Source organism: Schistosoma mansoni, chromosome 7 (genome assembly GCF_000237925.1).
Source record: "Schistosoma mansoni strain Puerto Rico chromosome 7, complete genome".
Lineage (NCBI taxonomy): Eukaryota > Metazoa > Platyhelminthes > Trematoda > Strigeidida > Schistosomatidae > Schistosoma > Schistosoma mansoni.
This window is the reverse complement of record NC_031501.1, coordinates 8971357-8997160: the sequence shown is the minus strand read 5'-3', so window position 1 is coordinate 8997160 and position 25804 is coordinate 8971357. Positions and strand designations below refer to the sequence as shown.

Genomic DNA, 25804 nt, shown 5'->3' with positions numbered 1-25804 from the left:
CCGTTTGAGCGGTTATTTTATAACACCAAGTGTTTCAATTTCTGGAAAAGTGCTCCAAATACAACCAAAAATGCACGATCCCAGTCAAGTTCAAACCGCACAATCAAAAAGCGAGCAGCCAATATGGCAGATACCAGAATAATAGCAATTAAAACAAACTATATACAGCTCAGTAAAGAACATGGAGACTCAATAAAAAACGATAGTAAAACCAAGAAAATTGAACGTTACAGTCTTAATTAGCATAATAAATGTTAACAGCATATACAAATAAAGAAAACGTAAGGAAGAAATCACAAGTGTATGCATGGAGGGATTTTCACTTGCAAAATGGATCCAACACCGGCCCCCAAAATCCCTCCATACTGCACAAGCTATTCTGATGTCTTTTTTGCCATGGTTCACCTAATCGCTTTCCTCACTAAAAGAACGGGTAGGACTTACAACAGTACGCCTACTCGTTCTGTCTACATTGTTTGACAATTAACTAATTGGACCCTTCTAGGAGACATACCTTACGTATATCCCTTCTAATAGACCCGTTATTAGTACGTACTGACACCGTCCTAACCTTTTCGTCCTTGTCTGTTTCACAACTCTCTATTACCTCTTTCTGGACTATCATTAAGACCTTACGCTTGGCACTTTCAAGCTCTTCGACCTTCAGGCATCCCAAATGAACGGATCCTTCAAGACTTGATGAATGAAGTATCATCCAATATTCTATAAACCTTCGTAGCCAAACTACTGCCCTGACTAATCTTAACCAGTCTGAGTAATAAGAAATAATAGGGAACTTGTCATAATTCAGTTTACTCAAATTAACCACAGCAGTCTTTCTGAACTCAATACTGTCCGGAATAGTTTGTGGACAATCGGTAATAGTTTTACCGAACTCGGCTTGCAGTAAAGTAGGGCACTTAATCCACGACTCAAGGTCGGCCAATTTTTGTATACCTCTCGAAGTCCAATCCGCTGGGTTCTCCGACGATTTGACGTAAGTCCATTGCTCAACCTTAGTGTGCTGATGTAAGATAGCAAGACGATTAGCAATATAGGCACTATATCGGTTTCCTGTATTTCTAATATAATACAACACTATCATAGAATCAGTATGAAAATTTACTTCGCAGAAAAAATTGGGTAAGCTTCTTTGTAGCACTTCACTTAGCCTTACGCTTAAAACTGCTGCTGCCATCTCAAGCCTCGGTATAGTGACTGGTTTGACTGGCTTCAAAATGTATTCCCTGGAGTTCTAGTGAAAAGCCGTGACCAGTGGAGTTGAGTCGGATCTGTTGTGAGATAGAAACCCACTGAACACAGTGGTGGACGGTTGCTCGATTTCGTGGATTGGTTGAAGTTAGACATTAACACTGTTGAATGCTGGCTCAGTGGTGTAGAGATTAAGCGCTCGCGCGCGAGACTGATAGGTCCTGGGTTTGAATTTCGCATGCGGGATCGTGGATGTGCACTGCTTAGGAGTCCCACAATGCGATGAAACGATCGTCCAATGCTTCCAGATTTTCCATAGTGTTCTAGCTTCAACTATAAAATTACTGAAATCTCCACAAAACCCTTTCTGATAATCCATTATTGTTTTACATTTTACTTTTCAAAAACTAAAAATGCGTTAATTATGGATGCGATATCGAGCTTTATATCAACAATGTATTAACTGTATATCTATTGAAATTTACAAATTGTGTCATGATGTGATCTTGTAACGTACTAATATAATCACATGAGTTACAAAGCTATTTGTGATTATTCATCTAGAATCCTGTTATTCTTATCAGAGATTTACGAACGTAAGTATTTGTGTGATCTAAAGATATGCGACGAATACAGATAATAACATAATAAGGATAAATTCCTAATAATAGGGTAGGTAAGAGTATAGTAATTCATTCATCAATATCACACTATTTTGCTGAAGGTTATCCAGTATACAATAATTTCAGTCAGCTACAACGTAGGACCAGGCACACATATACATCCGTCCAAGTTGCCATACCTCGTTAGCACAAAAAGATGAACACCTGATTCATAGAAGTAGTTAAAAGATGGGTTGTATATAAGGATATAGTACAGGAAAGAAGACAGATATGAAGCAATTTTTAATCTCATGATTTAAGGGAAGGTAATGAGTGTATACACCTGCGCCACTGTGATTGATTCTGAGCCATGTCACCCACAGTCTCCAATCATTGGTTACGATAGTCATGTGGACCCCAACCAACTAGTCTGCATCTACCAACATGGCTCACATTAGAAGTTAGTGACTTCAAGCACTGATGCCATGTTTTGGTTTGGCCGCCCCTAACTCTCTTCCAGCCATCCCCAATACTAGTCAGCATCGTGGTAATTGGTGTTCAGATTTACGGAACAGGTGGCCGAAACATATCAGTCGATGAAGGTTCACAACTTCATCAACTGACTTACGCATCCCAAACATCCTTGCATTGTTACTGTGCTACCAAAAGACAGCATTTTGCCAGCGTCTTCACCAAACAGGATTATGTCATCTGCGTATTCTAAGTCGATAAGTGGACCTCCTGGTAGCAGATCAATTTCTGAAAATTCAGTCGAAGAGAGTGTTATTTCCAGCAGTAGGTCTATAATGAAGTTAAACAAAAATGGAGATAGTGGATAGTCTCGCTGGAAACCACTTGAGGTTGTAAAATCAGATGAAAGTTCGCCATAAGCTCTAACTTGATTGGTAGTGTTCAAGTAAAGAGGAATGCTTTTCCTGGAGGAATACACAAGCAAAGACATCCGAAGAATTCTTGGTTGAGTGAAATAGTCGAAGCTAAAAGTATCTATATATATATATATATTATTCAATGTAACATTCTTCAGAAATGTCGGTAATTGTAGACACGTATCAGAGATTATCCTGTCCTCTATAGTTGGTCGCAGTAATTTGAACACTCAGATTTCAATTTTTAATACGTAGGTTAATACCTGTTCTCCCTCGTCGTAGCTGCCACATTGATTTGATGATAGACTTTGCCTATCATGATGATCCAATTGAACTTTATTATTTGGAATATCCATCCCTTTTACATCCTGCTACTTTTAGTAGGTCTGTTTAAAGACAATAAGACTAAAAACAATCAACCCCTAAGATCTCAAAGTGAATTCTTACTATCAAATGTATCTGTTCTTTTCTTCTTCTCTTTTGTTTGTTCTTTCACAAAACTTTCTCAAATTAGACAATGATGTTGATAATGATGATCCTCTTAAATCAAAGAATCATATATTAAACAAATCATCTACTTTAGATAAAGATCATATATCTACAAAGATTAAAGAAGAAGATCTAGATCGTGGTAAACGAACATGGGAAGGTGTACAATTTTCGGAACCTATCAATACAAATTTGAACAAATCAAAGGAAAAACAATCATCATTATTAAAACCTTCACGTAATACCAATAGTAATACTATTGAATTAAACGATACTAATCAAAATGAGAATTATTGTATAGTTAGTGCTAAAACAACAAAAGCACATAGATCAACATTGAAATATCGTGATATTACTGTTGAGGTAAGTTTATTCTATTTTATATAGTTGAGATCATGAGTCAATTGAAACTAGACCACCATGGAAAACCTGGAAGCACTGGACGGCCGTTTCGTCCTATCGTGGGACTCCTCCTCAGCAGTGCGCATCCACGATCCCGCTTCTCGAGATTCGAAACCAGGACCTACCAGTCTCGCACCAGAGCACTTAACCGATAGACCACTGAGCCGACACTCAAAGGTGTTAATGTCTAACCTCAACCAATCCACGAAATTGTGCGACCAACTTTCATTGTGTGTTCGTGTGTGTTATAACTTGTGACCACCTCGAGGCTCCTTTTAATGTAGAACGTGATAATACTGCCTATTAGAGAGCAGTGATTTATCGATCGGACTAATGACAAACGAAACCCGTACGAGAAGTCTATAGTACTTATCGGTCCTGCTTTCTGCCTAGTCCAACCAATTAAGTCCAGAACACCAATCTCAGCCTCTGCAACATGAATCGATATATTTCAAACATACTGGGTTTATATACAAACCAAACGGACCACATCGTACTATAAATTAGAAAATACACATTTGTACAAGATTTTGCCAAATGTAGCTGTGAGCAAGGGAGATAGTAATTGATAGACTGGACATAACCCAAGAATGGTAAGTCGTATAATAATAGTTCATAAGTCAAAATAAAGCCTATAATGAGAGGGACATGAATATGAATAATTTAGTTACTTAACAATTATACAATAAAAATATATGCATAGTATTAGTTCATAAATGGATCCCAAAGTTACTATTCACTACTCTTATCGGGACATAACATTTTGTAAAACACTATTCATAGTAAACAACCTCAAAGTGTATTACTGCTAAAATCTTACATATGATACCATTACATGTCTATCTTTAAATGTTTAGACATTAACCACGCTAAATTACAGACAAAATAGTACACTCAAAAATGCCCCAGTAAGACCAAAGGTGGGAAGAGTCAGCTCTCATATGGCTACGTGTATACACCCACTCTAAGCGAAGTCCTACTCACTGCCTTCTCGTGGCGGAGGTGTTGTTTACGAAAGTGAGAGGACAAAAAGTTAATGTCTAGTAGGAGGGGCTTAAATCCAGTTTGTGGGTATGGAGGATCCATCTAGGAGAGTTGGAAAACCTTGATTCCAAACCAATAGTGCACATGGACCCCAGGATCCTGAGGGAACAGATGGTGTACGAAACTATTCTTGGTCACCGACTACCATGGGACTGCATCTCCTTGCGTCGCTCCACTGCCTTGTGGATTGAACCTCTAGGTGAAAGGTTCGGGGAGTGGCCACCTAATAAAACCACCTGCATCTGTTTGGGCACCCGGGCAGTATCCTAGCACTCACACAAACCAAACGATTTGTATGGTGCATACATATTTGGCGCCTTCTTATACCAATGTTTCTGTCAAAGTAAATAAAACAAATATCAAGTGATATCGATTAACACTGGATCAGTGTGTGTGTGTACATACTCCGACCGTCGCTGCTACCTTGACGCGGTGATCGGGCTTGCCTATCGTGATGAACCAATCGAGCTATACTGGCTGAAACAATCGTTCCTCAAGGTCCTACCATGCCAGACAGGTCGGTTGAAGAGCGGTAAGACTAAAAGCAGTAAACCCAAGGTCCGAAGGCGAAGTCGTAATGCTGACTGTACAGAGGTGTGACAGCAGTAAGGTGTTTCCTTCAGACAACCAGCATAACAGCGTTGCTGCCTTCCCACAAGGAGGGGTGGGGTTAGAAAAGGTCGACCCTAAAAATGCACACCTCGCCTTATCCCACGGATTTCTGTCTCCGGCGGTAAAGTCCTTTGAAGAACGGAGCTAACACGTCAAAAATCCCCCACAAAAAGGCCGTGAGTGACCGGCCTCAAGCAGTTGCCCCTTGCGTACTGCGGTCACGCTCTCAGGTCATTAAGACCACTTCTAATCCAATTTTCTTTTCAGGTACCTCTAGAAGAACCCTTCCACGGTGTGGGCAGCCGGGAAGTGATATTATCCCTCATACCCGTAACTGCACACGAGACCAAGGCGGTCACATTCAAATCCTTCCTACACCTGCTAATAACTCTTATCTCCACGACTAACCCTTCTCACATCCTTTTATCACCTCGCGCCGCTAGGGCAAACGATTCGACTACACGGAACGTTATTCCTGGTCTCCTGAAACCATGCTCCAAACTACATATAGAAGCTTTCAACATCCGTGTGTACATACTGTTCTGAAGAATCTAAAACTAGAATAAAACACACTCGTCTAATGACTGCCAAGTTTTCTTTTCTTTCTTAATAATTGGTGTCATGTAAATTAACTCCAAGAATCTATTTTTTTTAATTTTTTCTCCTGTTTTGCTGTTGCTCATGTTACTATACAGGAATTTCAATTATTCACTCAAAATTTATTAGAATTTATAGAAATGGAATATACTAGTGCAATAAAAGATAATGAAGAATATAAACAACAATGGATAGAAAGTGTAAATCTCTTGACAAAACTTAATTGAATCATTAAAAATCAGTGGATTATTGATTGTATATCACTTTATATGTACGATGATAATGATGATGATAGTAGTATATTCAGTATACTTTCTATTTGAAAAATTCTTTTCAGTAACATTATTATTATTATTTAAACACATAAGTATTTGGGGGGGACCATGACACTGCCCAGGTGCCCAAACCGAAGCAGGCGATTCTTAGGGGGCCACAACCGGAGCCTTTGACCGAAAGATCTGATCCACAAGGCAGTGAAGCATCGTGAGGAGATGCAGTCCCATGGTAACCGGTCACGAACGATTGATTCATACGCCATTTGTTCCCTCAAGATACTGGAGCCCATGTGCACCATTGGTTTGGAATGAGGGATTTCCAACTACCCTAGATGGACTCGCAGTGTCTACCAACCCGGTTATAGAGCCGGACATTTGCTTTTCGTCCTCTCGATTTCGTAAACAACAGTAACGCCACGAGAAGGCAGTGAGTAGGACTTCTCTGGAAGAGGCTATATACGCGTGACCATGTGAAAGCATTTGGAGAGGGAGAGCGGACTCTCCCCACTCTCGGCCGTACCAGGGCATTTGGGGGCCAAGTTAGCATAGTAACAGTACCGAACCCACTATACAAGTGAAAAGAGTGAAATGAGTAAAAAGATATAATTGGTAAATTGTAATATGCTCAAATAACAGCATATATATATATATATTTTGGCTCCAACAAGTTACGAATACTCAGCGACTGTGTTCGATTATTAATATCCCCTGAAAGATTGCTCATAATTACTGATGATACCATAAAAGTAATGCCAAGATCCAGCAACGTGTATTCGAGAACAGCGATAATATTTCGGTTAGTGTTAAGATCTTGAAATACCAGTATACTTTGCAAATCTTGACCCACTAGTTTCTACAGTCTCCATAAACACCTTGTTTGTTGCTTATTATAATTTTAAAAAAGTAACTCAACCGAACACTTTCGATACATTTATTTCACAAACACATTAAGTCAGTGAATTCAATTGGTTGGTCAGTTCAATAAGTCAAAATTGAAAGGTAGGCTAAAAAAAAAGAAGCCCTCATAAAGATACAATAGATATATATACAGTATTATCACACACACACACACACAATTAGTTTAAAACTAGACAATATGATAAAAATGGACTCGACTAAGGAATAAATCGTTGAAGAAGATATAAGGCAGAGTAGAAAAATAAAGTTAGATTGTCAAAAGTTATTCAGGATTGTAAAATACATAAATACTACTTCCTCAGTTGATAAAGATCACAGATGGAGAGTTTATAACCTGCGTCTTTCAACTTTCTGTGCCCTTTTGTTGGCTGTCTGACGACGTTGATCAGCTTTTTCTAGTTGATGTTTACGTTGTTCAAGATTCTCCTGACGTTGTTTAGCAGCATTTAGAGAGGCTGCCTTCCGAAAATTAATTTCACTTTCTATGACACGTTCACGATTACGTCCGCCTTCAGGTAGAACAATATCTTGTTTGAGAAAGTGTGAAACCGAAAACAACGATGTTAAGGTTATGGATACATGAAACCCGACATAACAAATGAAATATGTAATTAGAAAAGAAAACATTTTAGAAGCACTTGAAAACCAGGGAGCACTCAAAAGACTTTTCATCCAATTTTATGGCTTAACAGTCAGAAACCTGCAAGTGACAGAAACCGGGACGTTGAAGCTTGATGGAAAATGAACCTATTGTCTAAAGAAACCCAGAACAAATCTATCGTCTCATATGGGACCCATTTGAATTTGTCTGCGTTTCAGTGTTGACGTTCACATTTATACTCAAACCCAGTACTTATTGATATAAAAGGCAATGCCCTGTTGATTCATTTGCTTAGGATACACATATCCCCCTCAAGAAAAAAGAACTCGGCCTTAAACATCAACAACAGATAATTCTAACTCTCACAGAAAAACACTCTGCTCGTGAAGCACTTTAGTGGCAATGTCAGTCAGTCAAAACGTAGAACTACGTACGTACGTACATCAGTTCGAGTTGCCATACCACATTAGCACAGAGATGAAGTTGTCGATTCAAATCCCATAGTGGTAGAAGTAGTAAGAGTATAAGCAGTAATCGGAAAGATTAGGGTTTGAAGATATTATTGAAGGAGTCTAATACAGTGAAATAAATTTGGAAAGAGGAAAAGATAGAGACATGAGGAATTCAGAAGATTAGAATTTGGTAGAATACAAAGGGTGAATACACCTTCACCATTGCAAACGATTTCGAGCCATGTCATTCAAGGTCTCTAACCATCGGTTGTTATCATCTTGCGAATCCCAACCAGGTAGTTTACACCTACCAACATGGCTCAGTTCAATTGTCAGTGACTTCATCGATTTGTGCCACGTTTTGGTCTGGTTGCCCCTAGCTTTCTTCCAACCTACTAGGGATGGCAATGTAGATCCTGTAGTTCAGCGGACAATATGTCGGTATTGAAAACGAAAGATATTGGGCTTGGCTTGAGTCTCTATATGAAAATCAATTCTAGAATGCAAATGCTTCCGTCCAACGAGTCGCAAATACGACGAAGTCTGCATTTTAAATTCTGCTGTTAGCTACAATCCACATATATCATAACTGTGTGATACAATCACTTAAGCACTGAGTTTCACTCATTAAGGGATAACAGATTAAAACTTACGACACTCCTGTTACTCTGAAAGGCCCGTCAATATCTCTAGTGTATGCATTACTTTGTCTGTGAGATATGATCTTGATACAAATTTTTGCTAAAAAAACTACTTAGACAGTCGTTTTTAACAGAGTTGACAAAATGACTCGGCAGATCACATACATGTATATACATATACCCAGATTTTAAGTTTTCTTTTGAAGTCAATCAAGAACATTCGTTCATTAATTTAAACACATGCATATTGTTACAAAGAGGCGCCAGATACATATGCGCCACACAAATCTCATTTGATGTGTAAGGGCTGTCACACTGCTCAGATGCCCAAACCGAAACAGGCGATTCTTAGGGGGCCACAACCGGAGCCTTTGACCGAAAGATCTGATCCACAAGGCAGTGAAGCATCGTGAGGAGATGCAGTCCCATGGTAACCGGTCACGAACGATTGATTCATACGCCATTTGTTCCCTCAAGATACTGGAGCCCATGTGCACCATTGGTTTGGAATGAGGGATTTCCAACTACCCTAGATGGACTCGCAGTGTCTACCAACCCGGTTATAGAGCCGGACATTTGCTTTTCGTCCTCTCGATTTCGTAAACAACAGTAACGCCACGAGAAGGCAGTGAGTAGGACTTCTCTGGAAGAGGCTATATACGCGTGACCATGTGAAAGCATTTGGAGAGGGAGAGCGGACTCTCCCCACTCTCGGCCGTACCAGGGCATTTGGGGGCCAAGTTAGCATAGTAACAGTACCGAACCCACTATACAAGTGAAAAGAGTGAAATGAGTAAAAAGATATAATTGGTAAATTGTAATATGCTCAAATAACAGCATATATATATATATATATATTTTGGCTCCAACAAGTTACGAATACTCAGCGACTGTGTTCGATTATTAATATCCCCTGAAAGATTGCTCATAATTACTGATGATACCATAAAAGTAATGCCAAGATCCAGCAACGTGTATTCGAGAACAGCGATAATATTTCGGTTAGTGTTAAGATCTTGAAATACCAGTATACTTTGCAAATCTTGACCCACTAGTTTCTACAGTCTCCATAAACACCTTGTTTGTTGCTTATTATAATTTTAAAAAAGTAACTCAACCGAACACTTTCGATACATTTATTTCACAAACACATTAAGTCAGTGAATTCAATTGGTTGGTCAGTTCAATAAGTCAAAATTGAAAGGTAGGCTAAAAAAAAAGAAGCCCTCATAAAGATACAATAGATATATATACAGTATTATCACACACACACACACACAATTAGTTTAAAACTAGACAATATGATAAAAATGGACTCGACTAAGGAATAAATCGTTGAAGAAGATATAAGGCAGAGTAGAAAAATAAAGTTAGATTGTCAAAAGTTATTCAGGATTGTAAAATACATAAATACTACTTCCTCAGTTGATAAAGATCACAGATGGAGAGTTTATAACCTGCGTCTTTCAACTTTCTGTGCCCTTTTGTTGGCTGTCTGACGACGTTGATCAGCTTTTTCTAGTTGATGTTTACGTTGTTCAAGATTCTCCTGACGTTGTTTAGCAGCATTTAGAGAGGCTGCCTTCCGAAAATTAATTTCACTTTCTATGACACGTTCACGATTACGTCCGCCTTCAGGTAGAACAATATCTTGTTTGAGAAAGTGTGAAACCGAAAACAACGATGTTAAGGTTATGGATACATGAAACCCGACATAACAAATGAAATATGTAATTAGAAAAGAAAACATTTTAGAAGCACTTGAAAACCAGGGAGCACTCAAAAGACTTTTCATCCAATTTTATGGCTTAACAGTCAGAAACCTGCAAGTGACAGAAACCGGGACGTTGAAGCTTGATGGAAAATGAACCTATTGTCTAAAGAAACCCAGAACAAATCTATCGTCTCATATGGGACCCATTTGAATTTGTCTGCGTTTCAGTGTTGACGTTCACATTTATACTCAAACCCAGTACTTATTGATATAAAAGGCAATGCCCTGTTGATTCATTTGCTTAGGATACACATATCCCCCTCAAGAAAAAAGAACTCGGCCTTAAACATCAACAACGGATAATTCTAACTCTCACAGAAAAACACTCTGCTCGTGAAGCACTTTAGTGGCAATGTCAGTCAGTCAAAACGTAGAACTACGTACGTACGTACATCAGTTCGAGTTGCCATACCACATTAGCACAGAGATGAAGTTGTCGATTCAAATCCCATAGTGGTAGAAGTAGTAAGAGTATAAGCAGTAATCGGAAAGATTAGGGTTTGAAGATATTATTGAAGGAGTCTAATACAGTGAAATAAATTTGGAAAGAGGAAAAGATAGAGACATGAGGAATTCAGAAGATTAGAATTTGGTAGAATACAAAGGGTGAATACACCTTCACCATTGCAAACGATTTCGAGCCATGTCATTCAAGGTCTCTAACCATCGGTTGTTATCATCTTGCGAATCCCAACCAGGTAGTTTACACCTACCAACATGGCTCAGTTCAATTGTCAGTGACTTCATCGATTTGTGCCACGTTTTGGTCTGGTTGCCCCTAGCTTTCTTCCAACCTACTAGGGATGGCAATGTAGATCCTGTAGTTCAGCGGACAATATGTCGGTATTGAAAACGAAAGATATTGGGCTTGGCTTGAGTCTCTATATGAAAATCAATTCTAGAATGCAAATGCTTCCGTCCAACGAGTCGCAAATACGACGAAGTCTGCATTTTAAATTCTGCTGTTAGCTACAATCCACATATATCATAACTGTGTGATACAATCACTTAAGCACTGAGTTTCACTCATTAAGGGATAACAGATTAAAACTTACGACACTCCTGTTACTCTGAAAGGCCCGTCAATATCTCTAGTGTATGCATTACTTTGTCTGTGAGATATGATCTTGATACAAATTTTTGCTAAAAAAACTACTTAGACAGTCGTTTTTAACAGAGTTGACAAAATGACTCGGCAGATCACATACATGTATATACATATACCCAGATTTTAAGTTTTCTTTTGAAGTCAATCAAGAACATTCGTTCATTAATTTAAACACATGCATATTGTTACAAAGAGGCGCCAGATACATATGCGCCACACAAATCTCATTTGATGTGTAAGGGCTGTCACACTGCTCAGATGCCCAAACCGAAACAGGCGATTCTTAGGGGGCCACAACCGGAGCCTTTGACCGAAAGATCTGATCCACAAGGCAGTGAAGCATCGTGAGGAGATGCAGTCCCATGGTAACCGGTGACCAACGATTGATTCATACGCCATTTGTTCCCTCAAGATACTGGAGCCCATGTGCACCATTGGTTTGGAATGAGGGATTTCCAACTACCCTAGATGGACTCGCAGTGTCTACCAACCCGGTTATAGAGCCGGACATTTGCTTTTCGTCCTCTCGATTTCGTAAACAACAGTAACGCCACGAGAAGGCAGTGAGTAGGACTTCTCTGGCAGAGGCTACATACGCGTGGCCATATGGGAGCAATTCGAGAGGGAGAGTGGACTTTCCCCACTCTCGGCCGTACCAAGGCATTTGGGGGCCAATCAAGAACACTCTACATGGCTGACCAAACTGAAGAAGTGGAATGGTGTTCGTAATTGTTTGAACACAGTGATAGAAATTTAAATATGACAACCATTAAGTTGAGGAAGACATGAGATCAACTAATCTTATACTCATACAATACATAGATGTGTACTAAACTGGATACATTCAAAAGCTATAAGTCATGCTAGAAAGCCTTCTTGCTTTGTTATGAATCGAAAAGGTCACTGGAAGGCTTCTTAACTGAATGACTAACCTTCATTAACAGATTCTACGTGAATATCCGAATCTGTAAATAAAAATGCCTCCATATCTTCACGTTTACACTGAGACGTCTTAGGATCTGCGTTATCCAAACTTGAAATGAGTGAAGCTTTCGAATTATTATTGTGTTTCTGTTTGGCCTCAGCTTGTGCACCAATTCTTGCAATATGTTTAGATGGAGGGGGGCACTTTTTAGACTGCTTTTGACGTGTTGAAGAGATTCTCTGAGATTGACTAGTTGATTTATCGACTAGGTGTGATGATTGAGAATTACGTATGCTCACTGATGATGATGGAGATGATGTCTCTTTGACTGGGATGAAATTTTGAGAAGCGCTGGATATACTCAGCCCACATGACTGTGCTGATGTGTTGAGTGAAGTTAAGATAGACAGAGCATCTTCAACTGTACCAGGTTTCACATCATCCCTGAAAAAAAACCAGAAGAAACAAACCTATCACTGTGTTGCATCACTTTATAAAATATCCAAGCTCGTGAACAATTCTATACTATAGTGGTGTTTTGCTCATTTGCCAAGTAGTATAAACGTTAGAGTAATTGACTTTGCGCTACAATTTGAACGTGAAGACTAGTGATACTAGCCAGTTACCAAACCAAAGTAGGTAGAGTAGGAATTGAACGTGTGATTTCGTGGCTGAAAGTTGAATATCTCATCCATTGGCTTACTGCTCTTACATATGTATCAGTTTAAGTTGTTACACCACATTAGCACAACGAGATGAAATTATCAGAATGAATCCTGGAGCAATAGTAATAGAACCAGTGATAATAAAAGAAGACTAATGATGAAAATTATTCGATCTAGGGGTTGCTCGCAAAATAAAATGCATGACAGTTCTAAAACTCAAGATCTACGGAAGGATACAGTATGTTAACACGGAGTTCCAACAGTATATTATGAGTAATATTACTTCAGGTAAACAAAATTGACTAACAACAACAAAAACAACTTACTTTCTCCCATATCCACAGAAACTTTCAATATCTTCCAAGTCAGTGTCAGATTCATCTTCACTATCATCACCGATGCCAACTTCGACAAACCCATTTAAACTGGAACCAGTTGTCAATACACCAACAGTTGAATTTGAACGATTTTTATTGATAAATTCCGAATTGGCCATTGCCACTTCCAATTCACGTTCTTCATCTGAATTCTTTTGATAAGCAGATACACCAGTTGAACGTAAAACTGCTTGAGTGTATGGATCTCGATCATAATGATGATTTGATTTCTTAGTTTCAACAATACGCATACAATCAGCTTGCATTAAATTACGCATTTGAGCTTCAACAGATTGAATATCATTTGTAGATGACGATGATGATTCAATTTTATCTTTGCCCAATACAATTTCATCTTTAAGGATATAAAAAAAATTAGTCCCAAGACTATAGATCATACAAAGAATGGAAACTCTAAAATTATCAAATGATTTAAGCAACTTCACAGTTTCATTGATATAAGTAAAAATTCCCCCACTTGCAATCTGTATGACTGTGAAACATGGGTTTGGAATTCGTAATCACCGACCCAACAAGTACGAAGGAGTCATTTGTTTGTACAAATACCACACCACCTCTCCGCTTTTCCAACTAGTCAGCATCGGTAAATAATGTACTATGTGTGACTCACTGGGACGACATTAGTAGTACATGTCCAAGCCACCAAAGCCGATGTTTCAAGCTGGTGACACTGTGAAGATGTTTATTAAAGAAAACGCTTTTAATCGCTCATAAAGCCTGCATAAATGACTATTACAAGTATGAGATAACTTTTCGAAGAGTTAATCTTGCTAACACAACTATTTGAATGATTCATAAAATATTAGCAGCCGGTTGTAAACAGTGCTGATAAGTAATACTTAAAAATAAAAGAAGCCATAAACACTACTAAATCATCTTATTTCTAGTGTCTCCTCATCAATATTCACAAGCGACTATTGTTAGAGTTCCATCAATTAGCCAATAAACCACCATCAACCTAGGACCTAGTCTGAATATGGCACTATTTCGAATCAGCACACATTACATCCCATCAGCACAATCAGTTGATCATAGGAAAGGTAGAACCTGGAATGTCAGTACAAATAAAAGCAAAAAATATGAGAAGCAAAGGCAATCTACACAAAAGAAATACACAGTTTAAGAGGAATAGATGAGATTAAAAGATGGGAAGTTAATTACAACACTTAGCTGGAGATTTGAAAGATAGTGAATAAATGGAAATGTGCCACTTCTATCAGTTTCGTGATATGACATCTGTAGATTTCATTTAACACAAGTTATTTTAAAAAGGGACAATTTTGTACTGTTTTAATACAAAGCCCCTAAATGCCCTGGTACGGCCGAGAGTGGGGAGAGTCCGCTCTCCCTCTCCAAATGCTCTCACATGGCCACGCGTATATAGCCTCTTCCAGGGAAGTCCTACTCACTGCATTCTCACAGCATTACTGTTGTTTACAAAATTGAGAGGACGAAAAGCGAATGTCCGGCGCTTTAACCGGGTTGGTGGATACGAAAAGTCGACCTGGGGGAGTTGGAAAACCCTCATTCCAAACTCATACCTACATAAATGATGGTGACAATACACACACGCGCATACCAAAAAGCAACTTACTATATTTTGATATTATCTCAGTAGCAGCATGCTTTGATTTTTCAGAAGGCTGTAAAGTAATAGAAAACACTGTTAACACAAATAATTTATACCATAGACAAGTTACACATATTGTTATGATATTACAACACCAGCTAACAAATATGAAATGATAGCAGTGAGGATTATTAATTAAAGAAATACTAGTTTGACACTGAGATGGATACTAGTCAGTCAGTCAGCTACAACGTAGGACCAAGCACATGGATACTATGTGAACACCTACATGAGAAGCACTAACATGTAGCATATTTTGTTATTTAAGAACTACCAAATAAGTACTCGATAGTAATGAAAACAATATTGCACCATTTAAAAACATTCACTGTATTGGCTAATATAAGAATATGTTGCAAAAAGGCTAAAGGTGGTTAGACTACATCATGAAGTAACAGACTATTGGTTCAACCTATATTATTAATTATGAACCTTTTAATTAGAATCTGAGAAATATCAGCTAGTTTAAGGTTGAAAACTTTAGGTTCATAGTTTTAAACCTGTCATTCACTAGATATTATTGGATCTAATGATAGATGTTATAGTCAACAAATAGTACTCTAGCAACGGTAAAGCATGACTCTCAAACTAGCTCAAGTAAGAGTGCTCTAAAATATGAGCTTCAGAATCGGACAAGGAACGTCTTCATACATAAAACAAGAGGAATAAAGGTGTAATGTTGCGGTGACTTCAAGTACAACTTTCAGCCATTTGTCTCTTCCTTGAAACTCCAACCATAGTAATTAGCTATTGAATTCAGTATGCTTATGGATTTTTTCGTGAGAAAAAATATGATGATAAGTTACAGATGGACCAATGTTACGAATTTACAACATAGTCTGAGGACCGATTACAACAAAATGGTAGTGGTATAAATCACTATGATTATCTGGGAAAAATTGTAAGACAGTCTTAGAATGATAGCAAACCGTATGACAATATTCGCTACAATTATTTAGTGTGGTGTTTTCATAAGACTAAAACGATGTTCGGTAGATGCCAGTCATAAGAAAGGTTTATCAACCTGGAACAACCATAATATTTTTAAGCTAATTTACCGCAATTTGGGGCTAGCTATCTAACAATATCCCATACCAGCAATATTTAGGCAGTAATATGTTTTCTAGATCTGAGAGTACCTTGGTGAAAAATACTTCAGTCAGCTATTTTTATTAAGATTTAAAATGACGAATTTGACAGAAGTGTAGATATTACCTTTATTTACATCGAGTTTTAATAAAACCACCGAAAGGGACGGAAGCTAAACATTAACTCCAAGATATTTTTAAAATTCGGTGCAAACCAGGATGCCTAACAGAATTCTGTGTTTACACCCCGAAAAATCAGATAATAGTCAACTGAAAATGATTTAACAAACGAGCACTTTTCATTTTAACGAAGTTGGAATTGACAATATACTTAATGTTCCCACACAGTTGACAGTGAATGTCAGCCCTCCCTTTCCAAATGCTTTCACATGGCAACACGTATACAGCCACTCCAAGGGAAGTCCTACTCAATGCCTTCTAGCGATGAGGGTATCGTTTGCGAAACTGAGAGGGCGTAAAGTCAATGTCTGGCGCTTTAACAGGGTCGGTGGATACGGACGATCTACCCAGGAGAGTTGGGAAACCCTCATTTCGAACCATCGGTGCATATGAGCTGCAGGACCCTAGAAGACTAAATGGTGTATGAACCTATTATTGGTCACCGACAACCATGGAATCTCATCTCCTAACGTTGCTCGTTTCCTTGTGGATTAGACCTCTTAGTAAAAGGCTTGAGGAGTGTCCTCAAGAAAATTAAGTGCATCGATTTTGGGCACCCGGGCAGTATCCCGGACGACACAAATCCAATCACCTTTGTGACACATACATATTTTATAACACCTTTGCACCAACGGGTCTAAATAAGTAATTAAAAAGTATTTTCCTGCAGAAAATCATCTTTTAAACACTTTTAGTTCATATTAGACATTACGGAAATTACGATATTAATAGGTATAAGCCTATTCAGTGGTTGACAAAGTTCTTACTATAAACCCGCATAAACTCAAAAATGTTTGGCTGAAAAACACATCTGTAAGTTCATCTACAAGAATTTCGTAACTCACAAGGTATGCTGACAGTAACTCCGCTATTTCAGAATGTGATTCCGATGAGCCATGAGAAACATTTATTATGCCACAAATATATTCACCAACAACCTCAGCATCAATATCCTTTGACAAATCTGTGAGGAAAGTAGCAACCCAATCAAATTGTAATTCATTTGAAGACATACAGCATGCGGAAAGATTACTTGTAACAAGGGTATATACCAATATTTAAAGGTAAGAAGTTCGGAGTACAGATTATTAAGGTCTACAAAATAAGAAACAGAAGCAACAGTGGAGATCAATGGTCGGCTAATATATCAGATTGTAGCAGGTTATCAAAACTGTATATTTATTTCGAGTGCCTGACCCCTACTTAAGAAAATATCCACCCGTCTGGTCTGGTTTTTATTTCACTGAAGGTGACGAACAACTGAAAGGAGTTGCACGCGCAGTTGTGCAGCGCACAAGATATGAAGTAAGACAGAAAAAACAAGTCATTCTTTTGAACATTAAATGTAGATGACCAGTCACTTACAGGTCGCGGACAGAAGCTCCGATAAATAATAGAGGAAAACTGTTATGGCTTTGGAAACAAGCTGTGAAGTAATTTGACGAAACATACAAATCCCTAACTGTGGAGAAGGATGTTAGATGGGTCATCTCCTGGTAGTACCTGGTAAGACAAAAAACATGTACCCACTACTCATCAAGCAGTAAACACAAATACTCTCAATGACAGATAAAATATTCCGTTATTGAAAGGATTTTCTCTAATGATAATCATTAAATCTTCTAACTACACGTGCCTTTTATCGTGAGAACAACGTTACATAAGAAATGAATAAGTTATGTATTACCGAGTATCTGTAAGAGCAAATTTACACCTGACTGCGAAACTATTATTGGTTGAGATAGCGCGGGAACTTTACGTTTGAATTAGCTATGTCGAAACACGTGCTATCCAGTTTATTTGGAAACAGGAGAGATCTAAAACAATAGCATACAAATCAGGGCCAGTGAATTCCTGGGGAGCAAGACCACGATGTGCTAGCACCACGTATATATACTTTCAGGATCAGGTTTGTGAAGATTGTAGCGTTGTTTTAGTTGAATATGTTTCAGAAATCGAGCAACGCTGTTCGGCTACAAACAGGAAAGCTTATGTACAAAATAGTTCCATCCATCATTTTGCAAGTTCAGTTCACGAAGGACCTGTCCTTCTAGCAGTACGTTAACCCCTTGTTACCCTTCAATGAGAAAAACAGATTCATAATAATATCGTTGCATATATTGCTTCAAATTACTGTGTCACTACCACCTCACTCCTTGAGGCACTTTCTTTAATGCTTAGTGGTGGACATATGTATGCCAACCTCCTTCTGACAGTACTTGCTAATAGCTGGGGGCGGGCGAGGGTTAGCGAAGTGGGTATCTAAATACACTGTCGTTCGGTCTAGCTTCAACTGGTTATAGTGTACTATTGTAAGGTCGTCTTAAGATCACAGGCTACATAAGACAAAAGTAATAGAAGATCAAATAAAGATTACGAATATATTTTACGTGTTTCTCAGACTCACGTGGCAACAACGGTATTAATATCACAGCAGGAAGACGTAATTCATGCCCAAAAAGTAGTGCGGCAGGTGAGAATTCTGTGGATCCACGCACTGATTCACGATAGGCTATGAGACATTGAGATATTTCATTATCCCAACATTCAGTCGACTATTTGCGGATGAACTTTTGTAGAAAAGCCTTAATTATCCTGTTTGTTCTTTCCACCAAGCTACTAACTTCTGGGTGGTAAGCGATAGTCTTAGTTTTTCAGATTTCAGTGTCTGACGTACCTGAGCCATGAGATGACCTTAAAAAGTTGCACCTTGGTCAGAATGGAGTGAGAATGAAGAGCTATAACCAGAAACACAATGATCAAGGAAAGCTCATGCGGCCGTGAGGGCATCTTGTTGTAGAATGGGAACCGCTTCACACTATTTACTGAAGTAGTCTACTATCCCAGGTAAGTAGTGATTCCCATTCTTCTTTGTTGTAAGTAGCATCACAATATCAATGCCTATCGGCTGATGTGGTCCTTCTGACATCATTGGAGTTAACGGTGCACGGGTATTTTTTAAGAAGCTTTATGGCGTAACACGTGCTACGATGTTTGGGAAATTCCGTTGTATCTTCGTGGGTGGATGGCCACCTAAACCACCGGCTAATAGCATGTTCGGTCATTCGTTTTCCCCAGTTGCCGAGTTCTCAATGCATCTGCTCCATAATATTCTGAACTTACATGTGATGCTGTAAACAATAGCTGTTTCGACTTACTGACTAGAAATAACATGTCACCATGCAAACCCAGATTACTCCATTTGGTACAAAGATGGTGGGTTCCTAAGGGATGATCTTTCAGCTCTTCCATGTATGGCCTATTATTTTATGTAGTTGTCTGTGTTAAAATAGTTGTTGATTGGAGTCCTCTGCTTGCAGGAGCAACCAATCGATTTCAGGTGCTGCGCTAATGACACCACCAATGATTTCAGAAGAATAAGGTATACGGGACAGAGAATCACCATTTGGATGTCGGCTTCCAGGTCAGTACTCGAACGTAAAATCGAACTATTTTAACCCCTAACCTCTATTGCACCACTTGACCTGGCTCGTGAAACATAGGAAGCCACTGAAGTGCATGGTCGTCTGTGCCTACACGAAAAGGGTATCCCGGAAGATTTCGAAGAACTTCCACCAAAGCCAGAATCTCTAGGCACATTGTTGAACATCTTGTTTCCCCTTTATCTAGCCACCGACTAGTATACGTTATGACCCGTTCCTGACGATCTTGTACTGGCCTGACAGCTAGCGTTCATGTCGAGTATAAACTCACACCTATTAGCCGAAGTATCCGTAAAAGCTGGTATGTGTCAGGAAGAAAGACATTACTTGATAATGTTAAATGCCCATCAGCACTCTACGATCCATAAATATTTTCTTCCTTTATGCGTCAGGCGATGTAAAGTTGCTGTCAAAGATGCGAAGTTGCGTACAAAACGTCTTTAGCTGAAAATGGGTCCCAGAAAGCTGAGGACATCTTCAGCTGTGACCAGTCAATAATGGCGCTCTTTTCTTCCTGTCTGTTCCTGATTTTCTTGCCGCGGTGCGGCATCCTCGGAAGAACACCTCTTTCTGCACAGGTTGACATTAAGAGTTTCATTTTTCAAATCATGTCGCTCAAGACGTTGGATAACTAACCTAACGTTGGTACTATGTTGTCTGGGTTTACTACCATACACAATAATATCATCAAAGTATTTTAGGCACTTGTGTGGTATCAGGCCATACAAAACCGTCTTCAATAATCGCTGGAAGGTGGCTGGGGGATTAGTTGACCCGAATGGCATCATTTCAAATTCACAGAGCACATCCGGTACGACAAAAGCAGGTTTCCTCCCGTCATGAGGTCGTACTTCCGCTTGTCAATCTACGGATACTAGATCTAAAGTCGCAAACCAACAAGCGCCTTTCATTGAGTCTAACACAGCATCAATATTGTGAAGCGAAAAGGAATTGCGTTTCGCTATAGCATTAAGACGACGGTGATCTGCACATAATCGAAAGAACGAGCTTTATTTTATTGAAACGATGAGGGAAGCCCAGGGTGATGACGAAGGTACAATGACCTTCTTTTCTATCATCTCTTGTACAGTTGAGTACAACTCTAAATAAATATTATTCTTAAGATTACGAAGCTTTGGATTAAGACAATAACTTAAGTTACGTTGAATTCAACTTGTCAGACTCGTTTTATCTTCACTATGTATATACACCTCATACATATTGATTATCTTTTGCACTTAATTGAGACTTTCATAGCATTACCCAAAACTATGTCTGCACGAACAAACACTTATTCTAACGTCATATCTTACCGCAATAATAAGTTATTTACTTATTAGTTTATTCCGTTTTATTTTATTTTTATTACTCGTTTTGCTATACATACACAGTTGTTTATTCTTGTTCTGTGTTAAGATATTTACGTATTCCGCGACTCCTTTATTTTTATTTCCTTAGTTTCTTCCTTTCCTCCTTCAAAATTAATTCAAAATTCTTGCCAATTACGCAGAACCTGATTTATTATTACTATTATTACCATTCTATTATTAATATTTTATTTTCCTTTTCCTTCCTTTCTCAAACATGGCATATGTAATGCTAACATTATTGAAAGTTGTGTATTATTGCACTTTTGAAGAAACCCGAAATGGTTTCTTCACAACACTTATGTACCCATAAAATGTTTGTGAATAATAATAATGACTCTGGTTGATAATGTGCTGGTACTCTAAGACGTGGTTGACGTAGTGGTATTTGGTCACTTGTGTTAGTGAAGTGCTATATAGTAGTAGTTTGGTCTCCAGAGATATTCTCCGTGAAAACAGAGCTAAACTTTCACAGTAAGGAAACAGTTGAGAGACAGTCAGTTTCCGTTATTTGTTTCTTGCTTTGTGCTTAACGTATAATCTCTGGCACCTATGTGAGCCATAGATCTAAGTGCTTTCTCAGAGTGGTGAGCCTGCACAGGCACTCCACCAGATTGTGCATCCGCCCTAGCCATGTGTATAACAACTTTGTGTTTAGACATAAAATTTATAACGAGTATCATATCTGAAGTCAATGTAGGATAGACCAAAAATTAATTTATATATAAATGTTTGTTCGACGTTACGTCTAATCACACTATCGAGCATACTTCCAACAGAGCACCTGTCGCCGTTTTTGGTGCTGAGAAACACAGTGTTTGTCCGTTTTCAAAGTTAAGGGTGTGTAAAAATCTCCCTTTCACAACGCATATTGACGCTCCGGTGTCAATTAGGATAGTAGTTTTGACTCCTTACAAACTATTCCTAAGTGTGACAGGATACACAGATTTGGCAAGGTGTGAAGATGAATGGTAAGATCTGTTCTTCCTTTGATTCCGGAATCCGTTATGCTTACATTTCCAGGCTCTCTGGCCTAACCATTAAGCACTGCGTTTTCATATCCTGTAACTGGTTCGCGCAGATCGTATAGCCAGAGAAAGTTTAACTGCTGAGACACTTGATGGGTTGTCCAAGTGTTGTAGTCCCATAGCTTTTTCGGAGATTACTGTCGAGCGGTGTGAACATGACTTACTTACTTAAGTTTTTAAGTCCTCGTGGGGCAGCATAGGATACTCGCCAGCATTCTCTATCCAACTCTGTCCTGGACACATCTTTTCATTTTCTTTCCAGTTGCTACTCATTCTTTGCATATCTGCTTCCCATTCTCGATGCATTGTGTTCTTCGGTCTCTCACTTTGGCACTTGCCTCATGATGCAGTTTGATGAGTTCCGTAATGTATATACTATCCACTTTCAACGTCTGTTCCTAATTCCCTGTCCAGCTCGAAGCTGGTTTGTTCTCTCCCACAGTACGATGTTGTTGATTGTATCCAGTCAACGGACATTGAGTATCAGACCGCTGAACTATCCAAAATTTTATGCTCAACAGATTTTGTCCGAAAATTTATTTTAGATGCTTTATTTGCTAAACTATATATATCGTTATATTTTTTAGTACTTCTGGATTTTTTTCATAGTTCATTTCTATACGTTATATTCATCACGACCGAACAGACCACCTAAATTATTTAGAGTCAAGATTATTACACCACCCTCATTCCAGCTAACGCCATTCTGGCCCGGCAGCATCAGGGCCTGGTTCTGCTACACAGAAGCTGACTTCCATGAGCACGGCACGACAGACCAGAATGCGCATTTCCTCGCAGTAGTGAAGACACTACCGCGCGAACCCAATACGTACGTCACACCTAGTATGTTTATAATTGATGTCTCGGAAACTCGTGAAAATGTGAAAGGAGCTACTCTTAAATGTGGAGATTTAACTGATCGACAAAGGTCAGAATAACTCCTCAATAACATTGATCTACAACATGGCTTGTCAGCAGACATATTATTATGAACGAGAGAGGTCACGGGTCAACGGATCTTCGACGATGGCCTGTTCAGACAACTTTTTTGTCTAAGCTTCTTCAACAAGCGCAGGCAGAGTTTGTGTCATTTCAAACCAACACTGTCGATGAGCTAGATGCATCTGGAAATCACCAGAACTTTTAACGCTGAGGACTTTTCAGTCGAAGAAAACCCTATAACTACACGGAGTGAAGTTTCGGAACTCCGTCATACTGAAACGTTACCTTGGTATTCGTCATGACCATAGACGATCACTACCTCTTTAAAGGTGAACTTCACGAGAACGACCTGTATTTAGATTGCGAGGGTCAGATAACTCTAATGGGTGTTAGTATCATAATCAGCACGGCAAATCTCGAGATTACAAAAAGCCTGCAATTTTACGAGCTCCAAACAGACTGATACGAGAAACACCTTGGGAAACTTCCTAGCCGTCATGCATTAACGGCAACTGTGGCCGGTGAACATAACCGTCCGTTAAACATCACTGATATGATGACGAAAGTTCACTACAGCGTTGATACTGGCGCAGAAGTTGGCGTTCTTTCAGAGAATTCCAGTGACCGACTGCACGAAGCAGTTTTCAACTTACAGGCGGCGAACGGAAAACCTATCGCCACATATGGTAAACGGTACATCTATCTTAAGGTGGATTTACGCAAACCCTTCCACCGGATTTTCGTTGTTCCAGATGTTTCTATTCCATTCATTGATATAGACCTGCTGCAACATCATAACTTACTCATCGGCACGCGCAAACGGAGGTCATTAGATGGAAATACTGGTTCATCTGTTTGTGCAAATTATTTTCAGGTTGTAGACTATACCCCGTCACCGTAAGGTACATGATCGATCCATACTGCCAACAAATATTCAATAAGTACCCCGAGGTATGCCCAACTCAGCTGAAATCTCCATAAGTAACCAAAAATGTTACACATTACATAAGGACTACATGACCACCTGTATTCTCGAAAACCTGCTGACTAGCTCTCGAAAAGCTGAAGTATTGAAGTCTGAGGCTAGAAGTACCTGATCAAAAGCCGGGTATGATAGTAGTGAGGCTATAGAATCATGGAATAGTTCAATATTGATACATTCATCTTGGCTACCAGAATAATATACCTAATCCCAAAATTGTAGATTAGTAGTGATGTGAACACCTATCTATAAGATCTTACGTGGAAGTCACATCATTATCTACACTGACGTCCTATGGTGATAATCAGTAATATGATGTTTGTTATATCTGAATAACATATTTGGGCTGAAGATAGAATAATAGATTTAATATGAAAAGAAGTAAGTTACATAATGACCACGCAAGTATGGCCAAGCCATGCCATCATGATTTTGTTCCAGCGTTCACAGTGTTTGACTTTCTCTAGGCGTTATATATGAAATGTAAGTCTTCTCAGTAAATATATGTTTAGCTTCAAAGATAGTGTGGTTTAGAACCATACCAATAAATCCTTGGCGTTTCTTGAAGTTTCACATCTGTGTAATCGGCACAATTTTACCGAGATTTTCACCATGCAAATCGAGATGCTTTCTTTTCCCAACTTCTGCCCATCAAAATCTGCTCAACTTTCCAATAAACTGTCATCTGACACTGAAACATTAGAGGGGATGGGAGAACTTTGTTTGGCGTCCTTTCATTCATGCTTTTGGAGCGGTAGCTTTCTCGTGGCTTCTATTTCTACTAACAGTCACCTGTTTTTCTTTTTCACTACCAGTGTTGGAGATGTTTGTAGCTGTCGGTTATTGGTTCATCATTCCACCCCAACACTTTGAGCTAGGATCAGTTAACTGTTCGTTCTTTAGGATCTGCTCCCGCGTATTAGGAGGGAATTTCTGAATGAGAAGAGGTACGAATTTTGTAAGACGGCAAGAGATGTTACCATCGTTCCTGATGAAGTCCCACAATTTAATGATTTTATTGGCGAAAGCCCTAAACAAACTTCTTATGAGCTCATTTGTGTTTTGTCCTGGGTGGATATCTGTAACAGCTCAGGTTGGTTGGTTAAGAGTTGACCCCAAACAACCAAGCATATGCTAAAACAGTATTGTTCAAGTATTCATTCACTTCCTTACTTTTTGTAAGTGTTATATTCCCTATTATCTTATATTGAATGTTGAGAGCCTTTGTTTGTCTGAACAGATAATCCCACGCTCCACTGTGACTGCGCGAAGATCGAAATAAAGACCTATTCACTATTTCTCTGGTTTCTTCTATCAATAGCACGAGGGTTACCTTAAGGCACGAAAGTGGTGAGCCCTTTTCGAACACAAATTTAACCTCATTTCTGTTATTAATTTTTTTTACTTAATCGTAAAAGTAGACCTGATTATCCGTAAACTAAGTTGAGTATATAACTAGTTTATTCCGTATTATCTTAAGTTATTCGTGTTATAGTAACCATTTTTCGTGCTAACTTTATTGCTATATTTGTCACATACCTC

At 38.8% G+C, this 25804-nt stretch overlaps 2 protein-coding genes across 2 annotated transcripts in view; one reads left to right on the top strand and one right to left on the bottom strand.

Moving 5' to 3' along the window:
- The window catches only part of Smp_139350 (putative nuclease sbcCD subunit C), a gene marked incomplete at both ends in the record, with an annotated part of 81825 nt that extends 75753 nt beyond the window's left edge, over positions 1–6072 (top strand). Inside the window, 2 exons of the mRNA XM_018798785.1 lie at positions 3216–3490; positions 5944–6072. Coding sequence (XP_018653693.1) covers positions 3216–3490; positions 5944–6072 — 404 coding nt within the window. The remainder of the gene's footprint in view (positions 1–3215; positions 3491–5943) is intronic.
- Positions 6073–9846: 3774 nt separating this feature from the next.
- Smp_031690 (hypothetical protein) lies at positions 9847–17513 on the bottom strand (the record flags this gene model as incomplete). Its single annotated transcript, XM_018798784.1, has 5 exons — positions 9847–10382; positions 12547–12983; positions 13531–13936; positions 15197–15245; positions 17346–17513. The coding sequence occupies 5 exons, from the start codon at positions 17511–17513 to the stop codon at positions 10183–10185; spliced, it is 1260 nt and encodes a 419-aa protein (XP_018653692.1). The 3' UTR covers positions 9847–10182.
- Positions 17514–25804: the final 8291 nt, after the last annotated feature.